This window comes from Tamandua tetradactyla, chromosome 13, assembly GCF_023851605.1.
Source record: "Tamandua tetradactyla isolate mTamTet1 chromosome 13, mTamTet1.pri, whole genome shotgun sequence".
In the NCBI taxonomy this organism is placed as follows: Eukaryota; Metazoa; Chordata; class Mammalia; order Pilosa; family Myrmecophagidae; genus Tamandua; species Tamandua tetradactyla.
In genome coordinates this window covers 28,896,247-28,912,956 of record NC_135339.1, presented here as the reverse complement: position 1 = coordinate 28,912,956, position 16,710 = coordinate 28,896,247, and the positions used below count along the sequence as shown (strand labels likewise).

At 37.9% G+C, this 16,710-nt stretch overlaps 1 protein-coding gene across 2 annotated transcripts in view; it reads right to left on the bottom strand.

The window, feature by feature from the left end:
- Positions 1 to 11,488: 11,488 nt before the first annotated feature.
- DNA2 (DNA replication helicase/nuclease 2) overlaps positions 11,489 to 16,710 on the bottom strand; it is an 89,605-nt gene continuing 84,383 nt past the window's right edge. The window contains exons 20-21 of one of the 2 annotated variants that reach the window (XM_077125106.1): positions 13,668 to 13,814; positions 11,489 to 13,071 (exon numbers count right to left, since the gene is read on the bottom strand). In XM_077125106.1, the coding sequence (XP_076981221.1) occupies positions 13,003 to 13,071; positions 13,668 to 13,814 (216 nt within the window). In that variant the 3' untranslated portion in view covers positions 11,489 to 13,002. Of the gene's footprint in view, positions 13,815 to 16,710 lie in introns of both variants that reach the window. The other variant, XM_077125104.1, reaches the window with a different exon arrangement.

The window sequence follows — 16,710 nt, the reverse complement described above, 5'->3', positions numbered from 1 at the left end:
CTTAAGGTGTTCAATCAACTATCTACATAAGTTATATTAGGAGATGCACTAGTCAAAGTATAGATTTGTACCAAATAAACATTTTTTGCTTTAGTCTCACACATTAGTTGAAATTTTTAAATATTAATTACCATCTATTTTCAGCACACTGCAGTAATGACATTCTTTTGTTCTTCCTCATGCAAAAACATTTTTAAAATTTGTACATTGTACATTTCACTATTATTATACACTCTAGGCATTCCTAGATTACACCATCTCTATCTTTACCATCTATCTTTCTTTCTGATTTCATTTACGTCCCCAGCCCTCATCCCCCTATCATTCTCTATGCAGCTTCATTCAGTGTTTTAACATAATTACATTACAGTTAGGTAGTATTGTGCTGTCCATTTCTGAGTTTTTATATTCAGTCCTGTTGCACAATCTGTATCTCTTCAGCTCCAATTACCCAATATCTCACCATATTTCTATCTCCTGATGGTCTCTGTTACCAAGGAAATATTCCAAGTTTATTCACTAATGTCAGTTCATATCAGTGAGACCATACAGTATTTGTCCTTTTGTTTGTGGCTAATCACACTCAGCATAATGTCCTCAAGGTCCATTCATCTTGTTACATATTTCATAACTTTATTCTGTCTTACAGCTGCATAATATTCCATCTTATGTAAATGTCACAGTTTGTTTAGTCAACTGTCTGTTGATGGACATTTTGGCTGTTTCCATCTCTTGGTAATTGTTAATAATGCTGCTATAAACATTGGTATGTAAATGTCCATTTGTGTCCTTGGCCTCGTGTCCTTTGAGTCGAGACAGCATATAGATAATCCATTCTGCCAGACTATGTCTTTTGATTGGAGAATATAATCCATTAACATTCAGTGTTATAACTGCATGGGTAGTACTTTCTTCTACTATTAGCCTTCTGGGTTTTATATGTCATATCTAATTTTCCTTCTTTTTACCTTTACTCATAGTCTTCCTTTCTACACTCTTCTCCACACCTCTCTCTTCTGTCTTCGTATCTGTCTCTAGTGTTCCCTTTAGTATTTCTTGCAGAGCTGGTCTCTTGGTTACAAATTCTCTCAGTGATTTTGTATGAAAATGTTTTAATTTCTCCCATTTTTGAAGGACAATTTTGCTGGATATAGAATTCTTGGTTGACAGTTTTTCACTTTTAATAATTTAAATATATTATCCCACTGTCTTCTCGCCTCCATGGTTTCTGCTGAGAGATCTGCGCATAGTCTTATTGGGCTTCCCTTGCATGTGATGCATTGCTTTTCTCTTGCTGCTTTCAAGATCCTCTTTCTCTTTGACCTCTGACATTCTGATTAGTAAATGTCTTGGAGGATGTCTATTTGGATCTATTCTCTTTGGGGTATGCTGCACTTCTTGGATCTGTAATTTTAAGTCTTTCATAAGAGTTGGGAAATTTTCAGTGATAATTTCCTCCATTAGTTTTTCTCCTTCTTTTCCCTTCTCTTCTCCTTCTGGGACACCCACAACACGTATATTCGTGCGCTTTATATTGTCTTTCAATTCCCTGAGTCCCTGCTCATATTTTCCATTTTTTCCCCTATAGTTTCTGTTTCTTGTCGGATTTCAGATGTTCGGTCCTCCAGTTTAGAAATCCTATGTTCTGTCTCTCTAAATCTACTGTCATGGTTAGGGACAGGTGTCAACTTGGCCAAGTTGTGGTACCTGTTCATCTGATTGGGCAAGCGCTGGCCTGTCTGTTGCAATGAGGACATTTCATAGGATTAGGTCATGATCACGTCAGCTACATCCACAGCTGATTCCATTTGTAATCAGCCAAAGGGGAGTGTCTTCTGCAATTAGTGATGCTAAATCCAATCATGGGAAGCCTTTTAAGGAGGACTCAGAGGAGACAGGTCCCATTCCTGCTTTGGCTGGTGAGCTTCCCCTGTGGAGTTCGTCCAGGCCATCCATTGGAGTCATCGGCTTCGCAGCCTGCCCTGTGGATTTTGGACTCTGCGTTCCTACGGTCACGTGAGACACTTTCATAAATTTTATATTTGCAAGTGTTCCCTGTTGGTTCTGTTTCTCTAGAGAACCCTAACTAATACATCTACCATTGTAGGTTTCCACTGTTTTTTCATCTCTTCTACTGTGTCTTTCATTCCCATAAGTTCTGTGATTTGTTTTTTCAGACTTTCAGTTTCTTCTTTTTGTTCTTTCCTTGCCTTCTTTATATCCTCCCTCAATTCACTGATTTGGTTTTTGATGAGGTTTTCCATGTCTGTTCGTACATTCTGAATTAACTGTTTCAGCTCCTGTATGTCATTTGGATTGTTGGTTTGTTCCTTTGACTGGGCCATATCTTCAATTTTCCTAGTGTGATTTGTTATTTTTTGCTGGCGTCTAGGCATTTAATTACCTTAATTAGTTTATTCTGGAGATTGCTTTCACTTCTTTTATCTAGGGTTTTCTTGCTCGATGAATTTGTTGTCTATCTGTTCTTTGACATTCCGTTCAGCTTTATCTTGAACGTTGGCTTAAGTTTTATTTAACAGAGAATTTTTCAGTTCTTGTGTTCTAGTTTCTTGCCCTGCTTGTGTGGTGCCTTCCCCCCACACACACTTAGGAGGGTCTACTTAGATTTTATAGACCCCAGCCAGATTTTCCCAAACTGGCCTCCTATCAGGAGGAAAGAGTGACCTGCGTCAGTTTTCCCCGAGGGTGAGACCCAGCAGGTTGAAAGACTTCCTGTGAAGTCTCTGGACTCTACTTTTCTTATCCTGCCCTGTGTGTGGCGCTTGTATGACTACAGGTCCCACCAGCATAAGATGATGTGGTACCTTTAACTTTGGCAGACTCTCCCTGCTGGGGGTATGGTGAACACAGAGGAGAGGTTGTAGACTGGTTTTAATGGCTTCAAATTACCAAGCCCTGGGGTCTGAATTTCTTGAGGGAGGGATTCCACCTGAGTTGGGCTTCACCCCTCCCTGGGAAGGCACAGGCTCCAGACAAGCCCCCAAAAGAGCTCACTTCTGCCTATGCCTGGGGCAGTTGCAGCCTGAAAAGTTCTGCTGCTGTATCCAGAGGTAGTCAAGCCTTTGTAGATACACAGCCACAAAAACCTCGTTTCCTTCTTTTTTTTTTCCCCCCCTTTTTCTGTCAGTCCTGCCCCCTTGGCGCCAGGGCAAAAATGAGCAACCTCTGTTTTGATCAGGTTCACCTAAGCTGGGGGCCTATTTTTAGTAGTTAGAATGTGTTAATTAGTTCCACAATTGGCGTTTGATTGTGCCCAGTCCCTGCTGCTGGTAAAGTCCTTTCCTTTCCCCTCTGGGAAGCGGCCTATGGGGGAGGGGTGCTTGCTACCGCAACTTTGGGAACTCACAGTTCTGGGGGGTGCTTGCAGCTGGTCCGGCTGGTCCAGACTGGGGTATGCTGGGTGTCTGGTCACTGACGTGGCCCCAGGAGCTATTCTGTACTATTTCTGGTTATTTAGTATTTGTTCAGGAGGACGAACTAAAATGTGCACATTGTGAAGCCGCCATCTTGACCCAGACTGGGTTTGTATTATTTTTAAACTGTCCTACAAGTTTGAAAGTATTTCATAATAAAAAGTTTAAAATAAAAAAACGTTTAGTATAATTACAATAAGTATATAAAAAGATTAGAGATAATTTACATTACAAAATGTGTATCTCAAAATATTAGTAGGACATGAAAGTAACATAACATGCTGCAACCAATATTTTTAAGTAGGATAAGATAGAAAGTACTAGAAGGATAAATATCATTTTGTGAAAGTATTATTTCAGATTCATACATACACACATTTAACTATATTTTTTTCTTTTTTTTATTTATTTTATTTTTTAATTAAAAAAAGAATTAACAAAACAATTAGAAATCATTCCATTCTACATGTACAATCAGTAATTCTTAATAACATCACATAGTTGCATATTCATCATTTCTTAGTACATTTGCATCGATTTAGAAAAAGAAATAAAAAGACAACAGAATAAGAATTAAAACATTAATAGAAAGAAAAAAAACAAAACAAAAAACCTATACCTCACATGCAGCTTCATTCAGTGTTTTAACATAATTGCATTACAATTGGGTAGTATTGTGCTGTCCATTTCTGAGTTTTTATATCCAGTCCCGTTGTACAGTCTGTATCCCTTCAGCTCCAATTATCCCTTCTCTTTTTTTTTAATTAACGGAAAAAAAGAAATTAACCCAACATTTAGAGATCATACCATTCTACATATGCAATCATTAATTCTTAACATCATCACATAGATGCATGATCATCATTTCTTAGTACATTTGCATTGGTTTAGAAGAACTAGCAACATAACCGAAAAAGATATAGAATGTTAATATAGAGAAAAAAATAAAAGTAATAATAGTAAAATCAAAACAAAACAAAACAAAAACCTATAGCTCAGATGCAGCTTCATTCAGCGTTTTAACAAGATTACTTTACAATTAGGTATTATTGTGTTGTCCATTTTTGAGTTTTTGTATCTAGTCCTGTTGTACAGTCTGTATCCCTTCAACTCCAATTGCCCATTATCTTACCCTGTTTCTACCTCCTGCTGGACTCTGTTACCAATGACATATTCCAAATTTATTCTCGAATGTCTGTTCACATCAGTGGGACCATACAGTATTTGTCCTTTAGTTTTTGGCTAGACTCACTCAGCATAATGTTCTCTAGGTCCATCCATGTTATTACATGCTTCATAAGTTTATCCTGTCTTAAAGCTGCATAGTATTCCATCGTATGTATATACCACAGTTTGTTTAGCCACTCTTCTGTTAATGGAGATTTCGGCTGTTTCCATCTCTTTGCAATTGTAAATAACGCTGCTATAAACATTGGTGTGCAAATGTCCGTTTGTGACTTTGCCCTTAAGTCCTTTGAGTATATTCCCAGCAATGGTATTGCTGGGCCGTATGGCAATTCTATATTCAGCTTTTTGAGGAACCGCCAAACTGCCTTTCACAGTGGTTGCACCATTTGACATTCCCACCAACAGTGGATAAGTGTGCCTCTTTCTCCACATCCTCTCCAGCACTTGTCATTTTCTGTTTTGTTGATAATGGCCATTCTGGTGGGTGTGAGATGATATCTCATTGTGGTTTTGATTTGCATTTCTCTAATGGCCAGGGACATTGAGCATCTCTTCATGTGCCTCTTGGCCATTTGTATTTCCTCTTCTGATAGGTGTCTGTTCAAGTCTTTTTCCCATTTTGTAATTGGGTTGGCTGTCTTTTTGTTGTTGAGATGAACAATCTCTTTATAAATTCTGGATACTAGACCTTTATCTGATATATCATTTCCAAATATTGTCTCCCATTGTGTAGGCTGTCTTTCTACTTTCTTGATGAAGTTCTTTGATGCACAAAAGTGTTTAATTTTGAGGAGCTCCCATTTATTTATTTCCTTCTTCAGTGTTCTTGCTTTAGGTTTAAGGTCCATAAAACCGCCTCCAGTTGTAAGATCCATAAGATATCTCCCAACATTTTCCTCTAACTGTTTTATGGTCTTAGACCTAATGTTTAGATCTTTGATCCATTCTGAGTTAACTTTTGTATAGGGTGTGAGAGATGGGTCTTCTTTCATTCTTTTGCATATGGATATCCAGTTCTCTAGGCACCATTTATTGAAGAGACTGTTCTGTCCCAGGTGAGTTGGCTTGACTGCCTTATCAAAGATCAATTGTCCATAGATGAGAGGGTCTATATCTGAGCACTCTATTCGATTCCATTGGTCGATATATCTATCTTTATCCCAATACCATGCTGTTTTGACCACTGTGGCTTCATAATATGCCTTAAAGTCCGGCATCGCTAGACCTCCAGCTTTGTGTTTTTTCCTCAAGATGTTTTTAGCAATTCGGGGCACCCTGCCCTTCCAGATAAATTTGCTTATTGGTTTTTCTATTTCTGAAAAATAAGTTGTAGGGATTTTGATTGGTATTGCATTGAATCTGTAAATCAATTTAGGTAGGATTGACATCTTAACTATATTTAGTCTTCCAATCCATGAACACGGTATGCCCTTCCATCTATTTAGGTCTTCTGTGATTTCTTTTAGCAGTTTTTTGTAGTTTTCTTTATATAGGTTTTTTGTCTCTTTAGTTAAATTTATTCCTAGGTATTTTATTCTTTTAGTTGCAATTGTAAATGGGATTCGTTTCTTGATTTCCCCCTCAGCTTGTTCATTACTAGTGTATAGAAATGCTACAGATTTTTGAATGTTGATCTTGTAACCTGCTACTTTGCTGTACTCATTTATTAGCTCTGGTAGTTTTGTTGTGGATTTTTCCGTGTTTTCGACGTATAGTATCATATTGTCTACAAACAGTGATAGTTTTACTTCTTCCTTTCCAATTTTGATGCCTTGTATTTCTTTTTCTTGTCTAATTACTCTGGCTAGAACCTCCAACACAATGTTGAATAATAGTGGTGATAGTGGACATCCTTGTCTTGTTCCAGATCTTAGGGGGAAAGTTTTCAATTTTTCCCCATTGAGGATGATATTGGCTGTGAGTTTTTCATATATTCCCTCTATCATTTTAAGGAAGTTCCCTTGTATGCCTATCTTTTGAAGTGTTTTCAACAGGAAAGGATGTTGAATCTTGTCAAATGCCTTCTCTGCATCAATTGAGATGATCATGTGATTTTTCTGCTTTGATTTGTTGATATGGTGTATTACATTAATTGATTTTCTTATGTTGAACCATCCTTGCATACCTGGGATGAATCCTACTTGGTCATGATGTATAATTCTTTTAATGTGTTGTTGGATATGATTTGCTAGAATTTTATTAAGGATTTTTGCATCTATATTCATTAGAGAGATTGGTCTGTAGTTTTCTTTTTTTGTAATATCTTTGCCTGGTTTTGGTATGAGGGTGATGTTGGCTTCATAGAATGAATTAAGTAGTTTTCCCTGCACTTCGATTTTTTTGAAGAGTTTGAGGAGAGCTGGTACTAATTCTTTCTGGAACGTTTGGTAGAATTCACATGTGAAGCCATCTGGTCCTGGACTTTTCTTTTTAGGAAGCTTTTGAATGACTAATTCAATTTCTTTACTTGTGATTGGTTTGTTGAGGTCATCTATGTCTTCTTGAGTCAAAGTTGCTTGTTCATGTCTTTCCAGGAACCCGTCCATTTCATCTAAATTGTTGTATTTATTAGCGTAAAGTTGTTCATAGTATCCTGTTATTACCTCCTTTATTTCTGTGAGGTCAGTAGTTATGTCTCCTCTTCCATTTCTGATCTTATTTATTTGCCTCCTCTCTCTTGTTCTTTTTGTCAATCTTGATAAGGGCCCATCAATCTTATTGATTTTCTCATAGAACCAACTTCTGGCCTTATTGATTTTCTCTATTGTTTTCATGTTTTCAATTTCATTTATTTCTGCTCTGATCTTTGTTATTTCTTTCCTTTTGCTTGCTTTGGGATTAGTTTGCTGTTCTTTCTTCAGTTCTTCCAAGTGAACAGTTCATTCCTGCATTTTTGCCTTTTCTTCTTTTCTGATATAGGCATTTAGGGCAATAAATTTCCCTCTTAGCACTGCCTTTGCTGCATCCCATAAGTTTTGATATGTTGTGTTTTCATTTTCATTTGCCTCGAGGTATTTACTAATTTCTCTTGCAATTTTTTCTTTGACCCACTCATTGTTTAAGAGTGTGTTGTTGAGCCTCCATGTATTTGTGAATTTTCTGGCAACCCGCCTATTATTGATTTCCAACTTCATTCCTTTATGATCCGAGAAAGTGTTGTGTATGATTTCATCTTTTTAAATTTGTTAAGACTTGCTTTGTGACCCAGCATATGGTCTATCTTTGAGAATGATCCATGAGCACTTGAGAAAAAGGTGTATCCTGCTGTTGTTGGATTTAATGTCCTATTAATGTCTGTTAAGTCTAGCTCATTTATAGTAATATTCAGATTCTCTATTTCTTTATTGATCCTCTGTCTAGATGTTCTGTCCATTGATGAGAGTGGGGAATTGAAGTCTCCAACTATTATGGTATTTGTGTCTATTTCCTTTTTCAGTGTTTGCAGTGTATTCCTCACGTATTTTGGGGCATTCTGGTTCGGTGCATAAATATTTATGATTGTTATGTCTTCTTGTTTAATTGTTCCTTTTATTAGTATATAGTGTCCTTCTTTGTCTCTTTTAACTGTTTTACATTTGAAGTCTAACTTGTTGGATATTAGTATAGCCACTCCTGCTCTTTTCTGGTTGTTATTTGCATGAAATATCTTTTCCCAACCTTTCACTTTCAACCTATGTTTATCTTTGGGTCTAAGATGTGTTTCCTGTAGACAGCATATAGAAGGATCCTGTTTTTTAATCCATTCTGCCATTCTATGTCTTTTGATTGGGGAATTCAGTCCATTAACATTTAGTGTTATTATTGTTTGGATAATATTTTCCTCTACCATTTTGCCTTTTGTATTATATATATCATATCTGACTTTCCTTCTTTCTACACTGTTCTCCATACCTCTCTCTTCTGTCTTTTTGGTTCTGACTCTAGTGCTCCCTTTAGTATTTCTTGCAGAGCTGGTCTCTTGGTCACAAATTCTCTCAGTGACTTTTTGTCTGAGAATGTTTTAATTTCTCCCTCCTTTTTGAAGGACAATTTTGCTGGATATAGGAGTCTTGTTGGCAGTTTTTCTCTTTTAGTAATTTAAATATATCATCCCACTGTCTTCTAGCCTCCATGGTTTCTGCTGAGAAATCTACACATAATCTCATTGGGTTTCCCTTGTATGTGATGCATTGTTTTTCTCTTGCTGCTTTCAGGATCCTCTCTTTCTCTTTGACCTCTGACATTCTAACTAGTAAGTGTCTTGGAGAACGCCTATTTGGGTCTAATGTCTTTGGGGTGCGCTGCACTTCTTGGATCTGTAATTTTAGGTCTTTCATAAGAGTTGGGAAATTTTCAGTGATAATTTCTTCCATTAGTTTTTCTCCTCCTTTTCCCTTCTCTTCTCCTTCTGGGACACCCACAACACGTATATTTGTGCGGTTCATATTGTCCTTGAGTTCCCTGATACCCTGTTCAAATTTTTCCATTCTTTTCCGGATAGTTTCTGTTTCTTTTTGGAATTCAGATGTTCCATCCTCCAAATCACTAATTCTATCTTCTGTCTCTTTGAATCTATCATTGTAGGTATCCATTGTTTTTTCTATCTTTTCTACTTTGTCCTTCACTTCCATAAGTTCTGTGATTTGTTTTTTCAGTTTTTCTATTTCTTCTTTATGTTCAGCCCATGTCTTCTTCATGTCCTCCCTCAATTTATCGATTTCGTTTTTGAAGAGGTTTTCCATTTCTGTTCGTATATTCAGCATTAGTTGTCTCAGCTCCTGTATCTCATCTGAACTATTGGTTTGTTCCTTTGACTGGGCCATATTTTCAATTATTTGAGCATGATCCGTTATCTTCTGTTGGCGTCTGCCCATTTAGACAGATTTCCCTGGGTATTGGATCCAAAAGTTAGGAAGATTTTTCTGTGAAATCTCTGGGTTTTCTTATCCTGCCCAGTAGGTGGCGTTTGTGGCACACGTTTGTCTGCGGGTCCCACCAGTAAAAGGTGCTGTGGGACCTTTAACTTTGGAAAACTCTCGCCGTCCGGGAGGTTCGCTAGCCGAAGCGGCTTGGAAGGGTTCGAGCCGGCCCGGGGTCCGAATGCGGGGAGGGTTGCTGGCCGCCGCAGCCCTGGAAAGCGCCCGTCTGAATTTCCTAGTCGCCCGGGCGACAAGCGTGGCGGGAGCGCGCCAGCGGCAGCGGCCCGCCCGGGAGAGTGCACGTTCCCGGGGAGTCACGGGTTTGGAAGGGGCCTCCCCCACCCGTCACCGTTCTCCGCGGCTTGGGGATTTCCGATCCAATTCTCTCAGTTGGTCCGGGGGGCCGCGCGTGGTGTGGGCGCCAGCCGCCGTGGTTTCAGGGGACCGCCTCTCCAATTCTTCCAGCCGGCCCAGGAAGGGGGAAGGGAGTGACTCCGGCCGCTTGCCGCCCCGCCCGGTGAAGCCCGCGCGCCTCGGCGATCTCACCCGAGCAGCTTCTCTCAGCCAGCCAGCCGTTCCAGGATGGGGTACGCTGTCTTTTTTATCTCTGTTGTGGCTTTGGGCGCTGTTCTGTATCGTTTCTACTCCCCTAGTAGCTGTCCTGGAGAAGAAACTAAGATCCGCGCGTCTTACTAAGCCGCCATCTTCTCCGGAAGTCCACATTTATCTATATTAACTCACAATGTAAAATGTATTTTTTACTATGGATTGTGGTAATTTTTGCTCCTCAAACACCAGTCTAGTTCATAATACAACAAATTCCAGTAGTTATTACTAAGGGATCATATTACAAAGAAATGTCATTTCCCAAAATCTGTAGTGTTTCCAAATTATAGAAACAGAGATCACAGGAGGAAGGCATTAGATCATGACATATCAGTTCTGTGTGTATTGAGTCTCAAATGCCCATAAAATATCGTGAAGACTTGAGCTAGAACTTGGATCAAATGGGGTAGAGATTTGGTGAACAGTCACAGGGTGATAGTTGAAGCCAGTGAATGCCCAAAGACAGAAAAGAGGATCAGAGGAAGCACAGAATTCTGGAGAAGACCTACCTTTAGAGAGTGACGGATGGGAAGGAAAAGAAAGGAACCAGAGAAAAGAGGGAGAAGAGACCAGGAGGCAGAAACTCTGGACTGAATCAGGAACGGGGCCAGCGGAATGGCTACACTGTCTTCACATCATGGATTTCATTACAAGGAAAAGGCCAGTGGTGCTTTTGATCAGGGACTGTACAAAACTAAGAGTCCAAAAAGGTTGGCGATCCACAGCCACTACTGTTTTAGTCCTCGGCATGGACAGGGCCTCACATGCTGCACTGAGTTCCCTCGAAGTCTGGTCTGGGTTTCACTTCCCCAAGCCTCCAACTCATAGTGCCTCATTCAAATAATTAAAAAGCCAGAATTTTGTGACTGAAACAAAACCCCAAATGAAAGGAAACATGGAACTCTTTCCCAGGCTCTTTTTCTACAGAGCTTTACTTTTTCAGGGCTTACATCTTTGGAATGAAGCAGCCACTGACTATACCAAAGGTATTAATCACCTCAAACACAGGAACTGAAATTATCTTCAATTCCTTCCTGTTTTATACCCCCACGATATCAAACCAATATTTAAGTCCTATCACAGCAACCATTCCAGGTTTTCCTGTCTGGTCTCTAAATATTTTCTGTCCTTGATCAAGTCAAGTCCATCCTGTGTGTTTCCCATTAATCCCTTTATTATTTCAATACTTCTTGGTTTCAGCTTTAGAATCAATATTTTAGAATCAATATTTTACCTGTCACTTCTGAAAAAACTGCTGTACAACCCCAAAACAAATTATTACTCAGTATTAATAATTGATACAGTTAAGATCCAACAGTAGAAAACAATTTATTCAATGAAAATTTCAAGTAGTTGTAATAATAATAATAATGATAATAATAATAATAATAATAAATACCTGAGGTAAAAGCAAAAACTTCAACATATTTAACATTCATTAAAAAAAAATAAACCTTGAAAGAAATGGAAGATTTCCTTCAAGAAGCCAAAAACACTGAGGTTAAAATCTGTCACAATTTACTTTTGTTTTACAACCATCTTTACATAAAAAGAGAAATCTGAATAATGCCCCCAAAACAAAGGGGCATATGAACATGAATAGCTGAATGTTGGGATATGTCTTTTAACTTCTTATCAATTCAGTAAACAAAATTTCTTCTCACCACAAGAGTAAAAATTATTTTTATACCCAAATTTACTCAGGAATACTCAAAATAACAAGTGATGGGGGTTGAAGGAATAGGAATTAACTAGAAGTAATCAATTCAGAAATCATACTTAAAAGGCCAGGTTTAAGGCGAAAACACATCTGATAGCAGAAAAAATCAGGGAAAAACTCAGCAAAACTGCCTTTGGATCAGGACCTAGAAATATAGAAAAGAATCACACCAGTTTTCCCATCACCATAAGATTATTCTTAAATAAAGACAACAATTCACCTTTTATCCAGTCTTCGAATAAACAAAAGTGTTATCATAAAATCTACAAAATCAAATTAGTCCTCGGACCTTTAAAATTCAAATCTCAAATTTAAAAGTCATCCACCGTTAAAGTCAGTAAAAATTTATCAGACTTACCATACAAAGACATAATTATAATGTCTATAAATCTAGACTTTTCACAGTTTTGGATACAGTTGTACTAAAAAAAAATCTACCACACTGAATCTTGTATGATGACAGAGCTTCATGCTGAATAATATTATATCAAAATGAGTTGAAGATGTGACTCCATCCATCCCAGGTGGATCTTGATTAGTTTACCAGCATTTTTCAAATGGGAATAATTTGGAGAAATCTCAGAAACTTCAGAGCATCACTGACACAGATGACAAAACTTGGGGATCAGAGACATGGTATCTGGAGATGATTGTAGCCCAGCAGACATTGCCATGAGATGTTAAGCAAGTCAGAAACTGGAGACAGCCTTGAGGAGCCAAAAGATGAAATCCAGACCCAGCAAAGTGAGGAACCGCTAAAGGAACAGAGTGTTAAAACAACCAAGCCGAAGAGCAAAGGACCACAGATACCAGCCATATGACTACCCAGCAGACAGATGTGTCCCTGACCCATTGGCCTTCCTTGAATTGTGGTATCTTTCCTTGGATGCCCTACTTTGGACATTTTTATAGATTTAGAGCTATAAACATTAACTTAATAAGTTCACTTTATGAAAGCCAAAAAAAAGATTATATCAAAAAAATTAAAAACAAAACACTGGAACTCTGAACAGAGTGCATTTTGTACCCTTTGAATGAGAACTATCTTCACAGTCTAAGCAGGTGCTGATTTTACAGCATATCCAAGCTAAAAATAGTTTGCACTGGTTAGAGGAGACCACTGCCAGAGTGTGAAGAAGGCAAGAGAAATAGTGTTTTATCCTTTTTGAAAATCACCCAATATGTAACAAAGGCTTTCATGTTCTCCTGGTGGAAGATCAACGATGTAAAATAAGTTAAGGAAGATATATTTAACATAATATAGAAATCACACAAAAACTTTTATGACACTATTCTTCAACATTTTATACTTTGGATTACAAGAGTGCTTTAAAAAAAAGAACATTTTGTTATTCTATGTATCATTATGTTCTTAAGCAGGAAGGTTTACATATCTTAGCCTAAGGTGTTTATATAAGTTTTTATAAAGATGACCTAGTTTTAAAATAATCTACTAAATGAAAAGGAATAATTGTCCATCTTTTAATACAATGTTTTGTCCTGGATATAAAAAAGTTTATCAATTTGGGGTGAGAAGGACCAGAAGAGATAATTTATTTTCATAGATGTGTTAGGATTATAGTTTTAGAGCAATAAAACAAGTCCTTCTTTTTCCCTTTCTCACTCAATAATCTACTACCCTTAATCACCTCATTATTTCATTTGCTTAACCTTAATTCCTGTGAACTGTTTTCTCTTTCTTTTGTAGAATCTGATCTTCAACATATATCCAGGAAAACACAGCACACAAAATTTTACAAGCACACAAATAAAGTACAAAAAACAGTACAAACATGAACTTGTAAAGAACAAAAAGGATATTAATTTTTCTGAGTTTAGATGAGAAAGTAGCTTCTCCAAAGGAGGATAGCGGTTTAATGAGGGGACACATCCAAGAAGAATTAGTTTATGTTTGGCTCTGGTGATAGCAACATTAAGACGTCTCCAATCTTTCAAAAGTTCACCAAGCTGTAAAAAATATAATTTCAATTATTTTAGTTTCTGATCATATATGTTACAATCATTTCAGTTTGTTCTAACAACAATCACAGTTTGGCTTGAACTACTTTTCTACTTCTAAAAACACTGACTGTTAAGTGAGAAAACTATAAGGCATAGTTTATTTTGGACATTTTGTTGGTTTGAAATTATTATATACCCCCAAAAACCCATGTTCTTTAATCCTGATTCAATATTGCTGGGTGGGACCATTTCAATTAAGTTGCTTCAATGGAGATGTGACTCACGTAGTTGTGGGTGGGACCTTCTGATTAGGTGGTTTCCATGGAGATGGTATCTCCATCCATTCAAGGGGGGGGTCATCGCCATGTGCCTTCACAGCTGACATCGACCCTTTCCTATGTCAAGATATCCTTCTCTGGATGCCTTAGTTTGGACATTTTAAGGCCTTAAGCTGTAAACTTGTAACCTAATGAATTCCTTTTTTTAAAGCTGCCCCATTTCTGGGGGAAAATTCAACTTCCCCAAGTGGAGAATTCTCAATAGTCTCACAAGCAGTGGGGATACCAAAGCAATAGACTGAATGAGACCCCAATCTTGGGGTTTGTTCATATGAAATTCAACCCCACAAAGGATTGGTCAAGCCTACTTAAAATTAGGCCTAAGAATCACCCCCAAGAGAACCACATGTTGCTCAGACGTGGCCTCTCTCTCCAGCCAACACAACAAGCAAACTCACCACCCTCCCCCTGTCTACATGGGACATGACTCCCAGGGGTGTGGACCTTCCTGGCAATGTGGGACAGAAATCCTAGAATGAGCTGAGACTCAGCATCAAGGGATTGAGAAAACCTTCTCGACCAAAAGGGGGAAGAGCAAAATGAGACAAAATAAAGTGTCAATGGCTGAGAGATTCCAAACAGAGTCGAGAGGTTATTCTTACGCATTAAATAGATATCATCTTGTTAGTCAAGATGTAATGGAGAGGCTGGAGGGAACTGCCTGAAAATGTAGAGCTGTGTTCCAGTAGCCATGTTTCTTGAAGATGATTGTATAATGATAGAGCTTTCACATTGTGAGTGGGTGATTGTGAAAACCTTGTGTCTGATGCTCCTTTTATCTACCTTATCAACAGACAAGTAAAACATAAGGCATTAAAATAAATAATAGAGGGAACAAATGTTAAAATAAATTTAGTAGATTGAAATGCTAGTGATTAGTGAAAGGGAGGGGTAAGGGGTATGGTATGTATGAATTTTTTTCTGTTGTCTTTTTATTTCTTTTTCTGAATTGATGCAAATGTTCTAAGAAATGATCATGATGATGAATATGCAACTATGAGATGATATAGTGAGTTATGATTATATATGTAGACTGGAATGATCATGTTAAGAATCTTTGAGTTTGTTTGTTGTTACATATATATATATATACATATATATATTTAAATACCAAAAAACACCAAACAAATGCAAACATTCTTATTTGGAGTCTCTCAGCTATTGACACTTTGTCTCATTTCACTCTTCCCCCTTTTGTTCGAGAAGGTTTTCTCAATACCCTGATGCTGAGTCTCGGCTCATTCTAGGGTTTTTCTCAATCCCTTGATGCTGAGTCTCAACTCATTCTAGGATTTCTGTCCCACGTTGCCAAGAAGGTCCACACCCTTGGGAGTCAGGTCCCACATAGACGGGGGAGGGTGGTAAGTCTGCTTGTTGTGTTGGCTGGAGAGAGAGGCCACATCTGAACAACAAAAGAGGTTCTCTTGGGGGCAATTCTTAGGCCTAATTTTAAGTAGGCTTGACCTATCCTTTGTGGGATTAAGGTTCATATGAACAAACCTCAAGACTGGGGGCTCAGTCTATAACTTTGGTTGTCCACACTGCTTGTGAGAATATCAAGAATTCAACTTGGGGAAGTTGAATTTTCTCCCTTTCTCACCATTCCCCGAAAGCGAGTTTGCAAATACTTTTTAATTCACTGTTCAAATCACTCTGGGATTTATCAGGGCATCACTCTGGACAAACCCACAAAAATCTCATGCCCTACTCAAGGTTCCATGTACCTATGGTGTTCAATTAAGCAGTCTACATAAGTTATATTAGGAACTGCACTAGTCAAAATATAAATTTTGTACCAAATGAACATCTTTTGCTTTAGTCTCAAACATAAGTTGAAATTTTAAAATATAAATTACCGTCTGTTTTTAGCACCCTGCAGTAATGACATGCCTTTGTTCTTCGTCATGCAAAAACATTTTAAAAATTTGTACATTTAGTCACTAAAAAAATTTAAAATTATACAAAAAAAGAAAAGCTACCTAATTTCTGGTAGATTGCATTCTGGCAGCTTTGGTAAACCAATACAGACATCATTCATGATGTACAACAGACGGAGGGAGCCAATGGGTACAATGACTGAGAAGCAGAGTGGTGAACTGTGATACATTTATATGATGGAATATGGTGCAGCTACAAAAAAGAAGGATGCCAAGAGGCAAGAAACGAATCGAATAAATGTTGGGGACAATGTTTTGTACAAAATAAGCCAGAAACAAAAGAACAAATATACTAAGGTCTCTTTCAGAAAATAATTATAAGAAAATTGGAGCGTTGATTGTAAGCCCTTATAGCGGCACATTTAGTCTACAGTTGCGTGTTTCTAGATTTTGAGACACTGAGCTATATGTGCATCAGCTGGTATTTCCCTGGACCCTTGCATAACTCTGTGATGCCTACGAATGAGGAATGGAGTGCTGCAGCCCTGAAAGTTAGCATAGCTATGTACAATAACAGTTAAAGACACCAAGACTGAGATCAGGCCTCAATTAGAGAGAAAAACGAAGCCAATCTGGCTGGGACTAAGGTATATCAGAATATAGGGTAAAATATGATGGTGTTTGTAT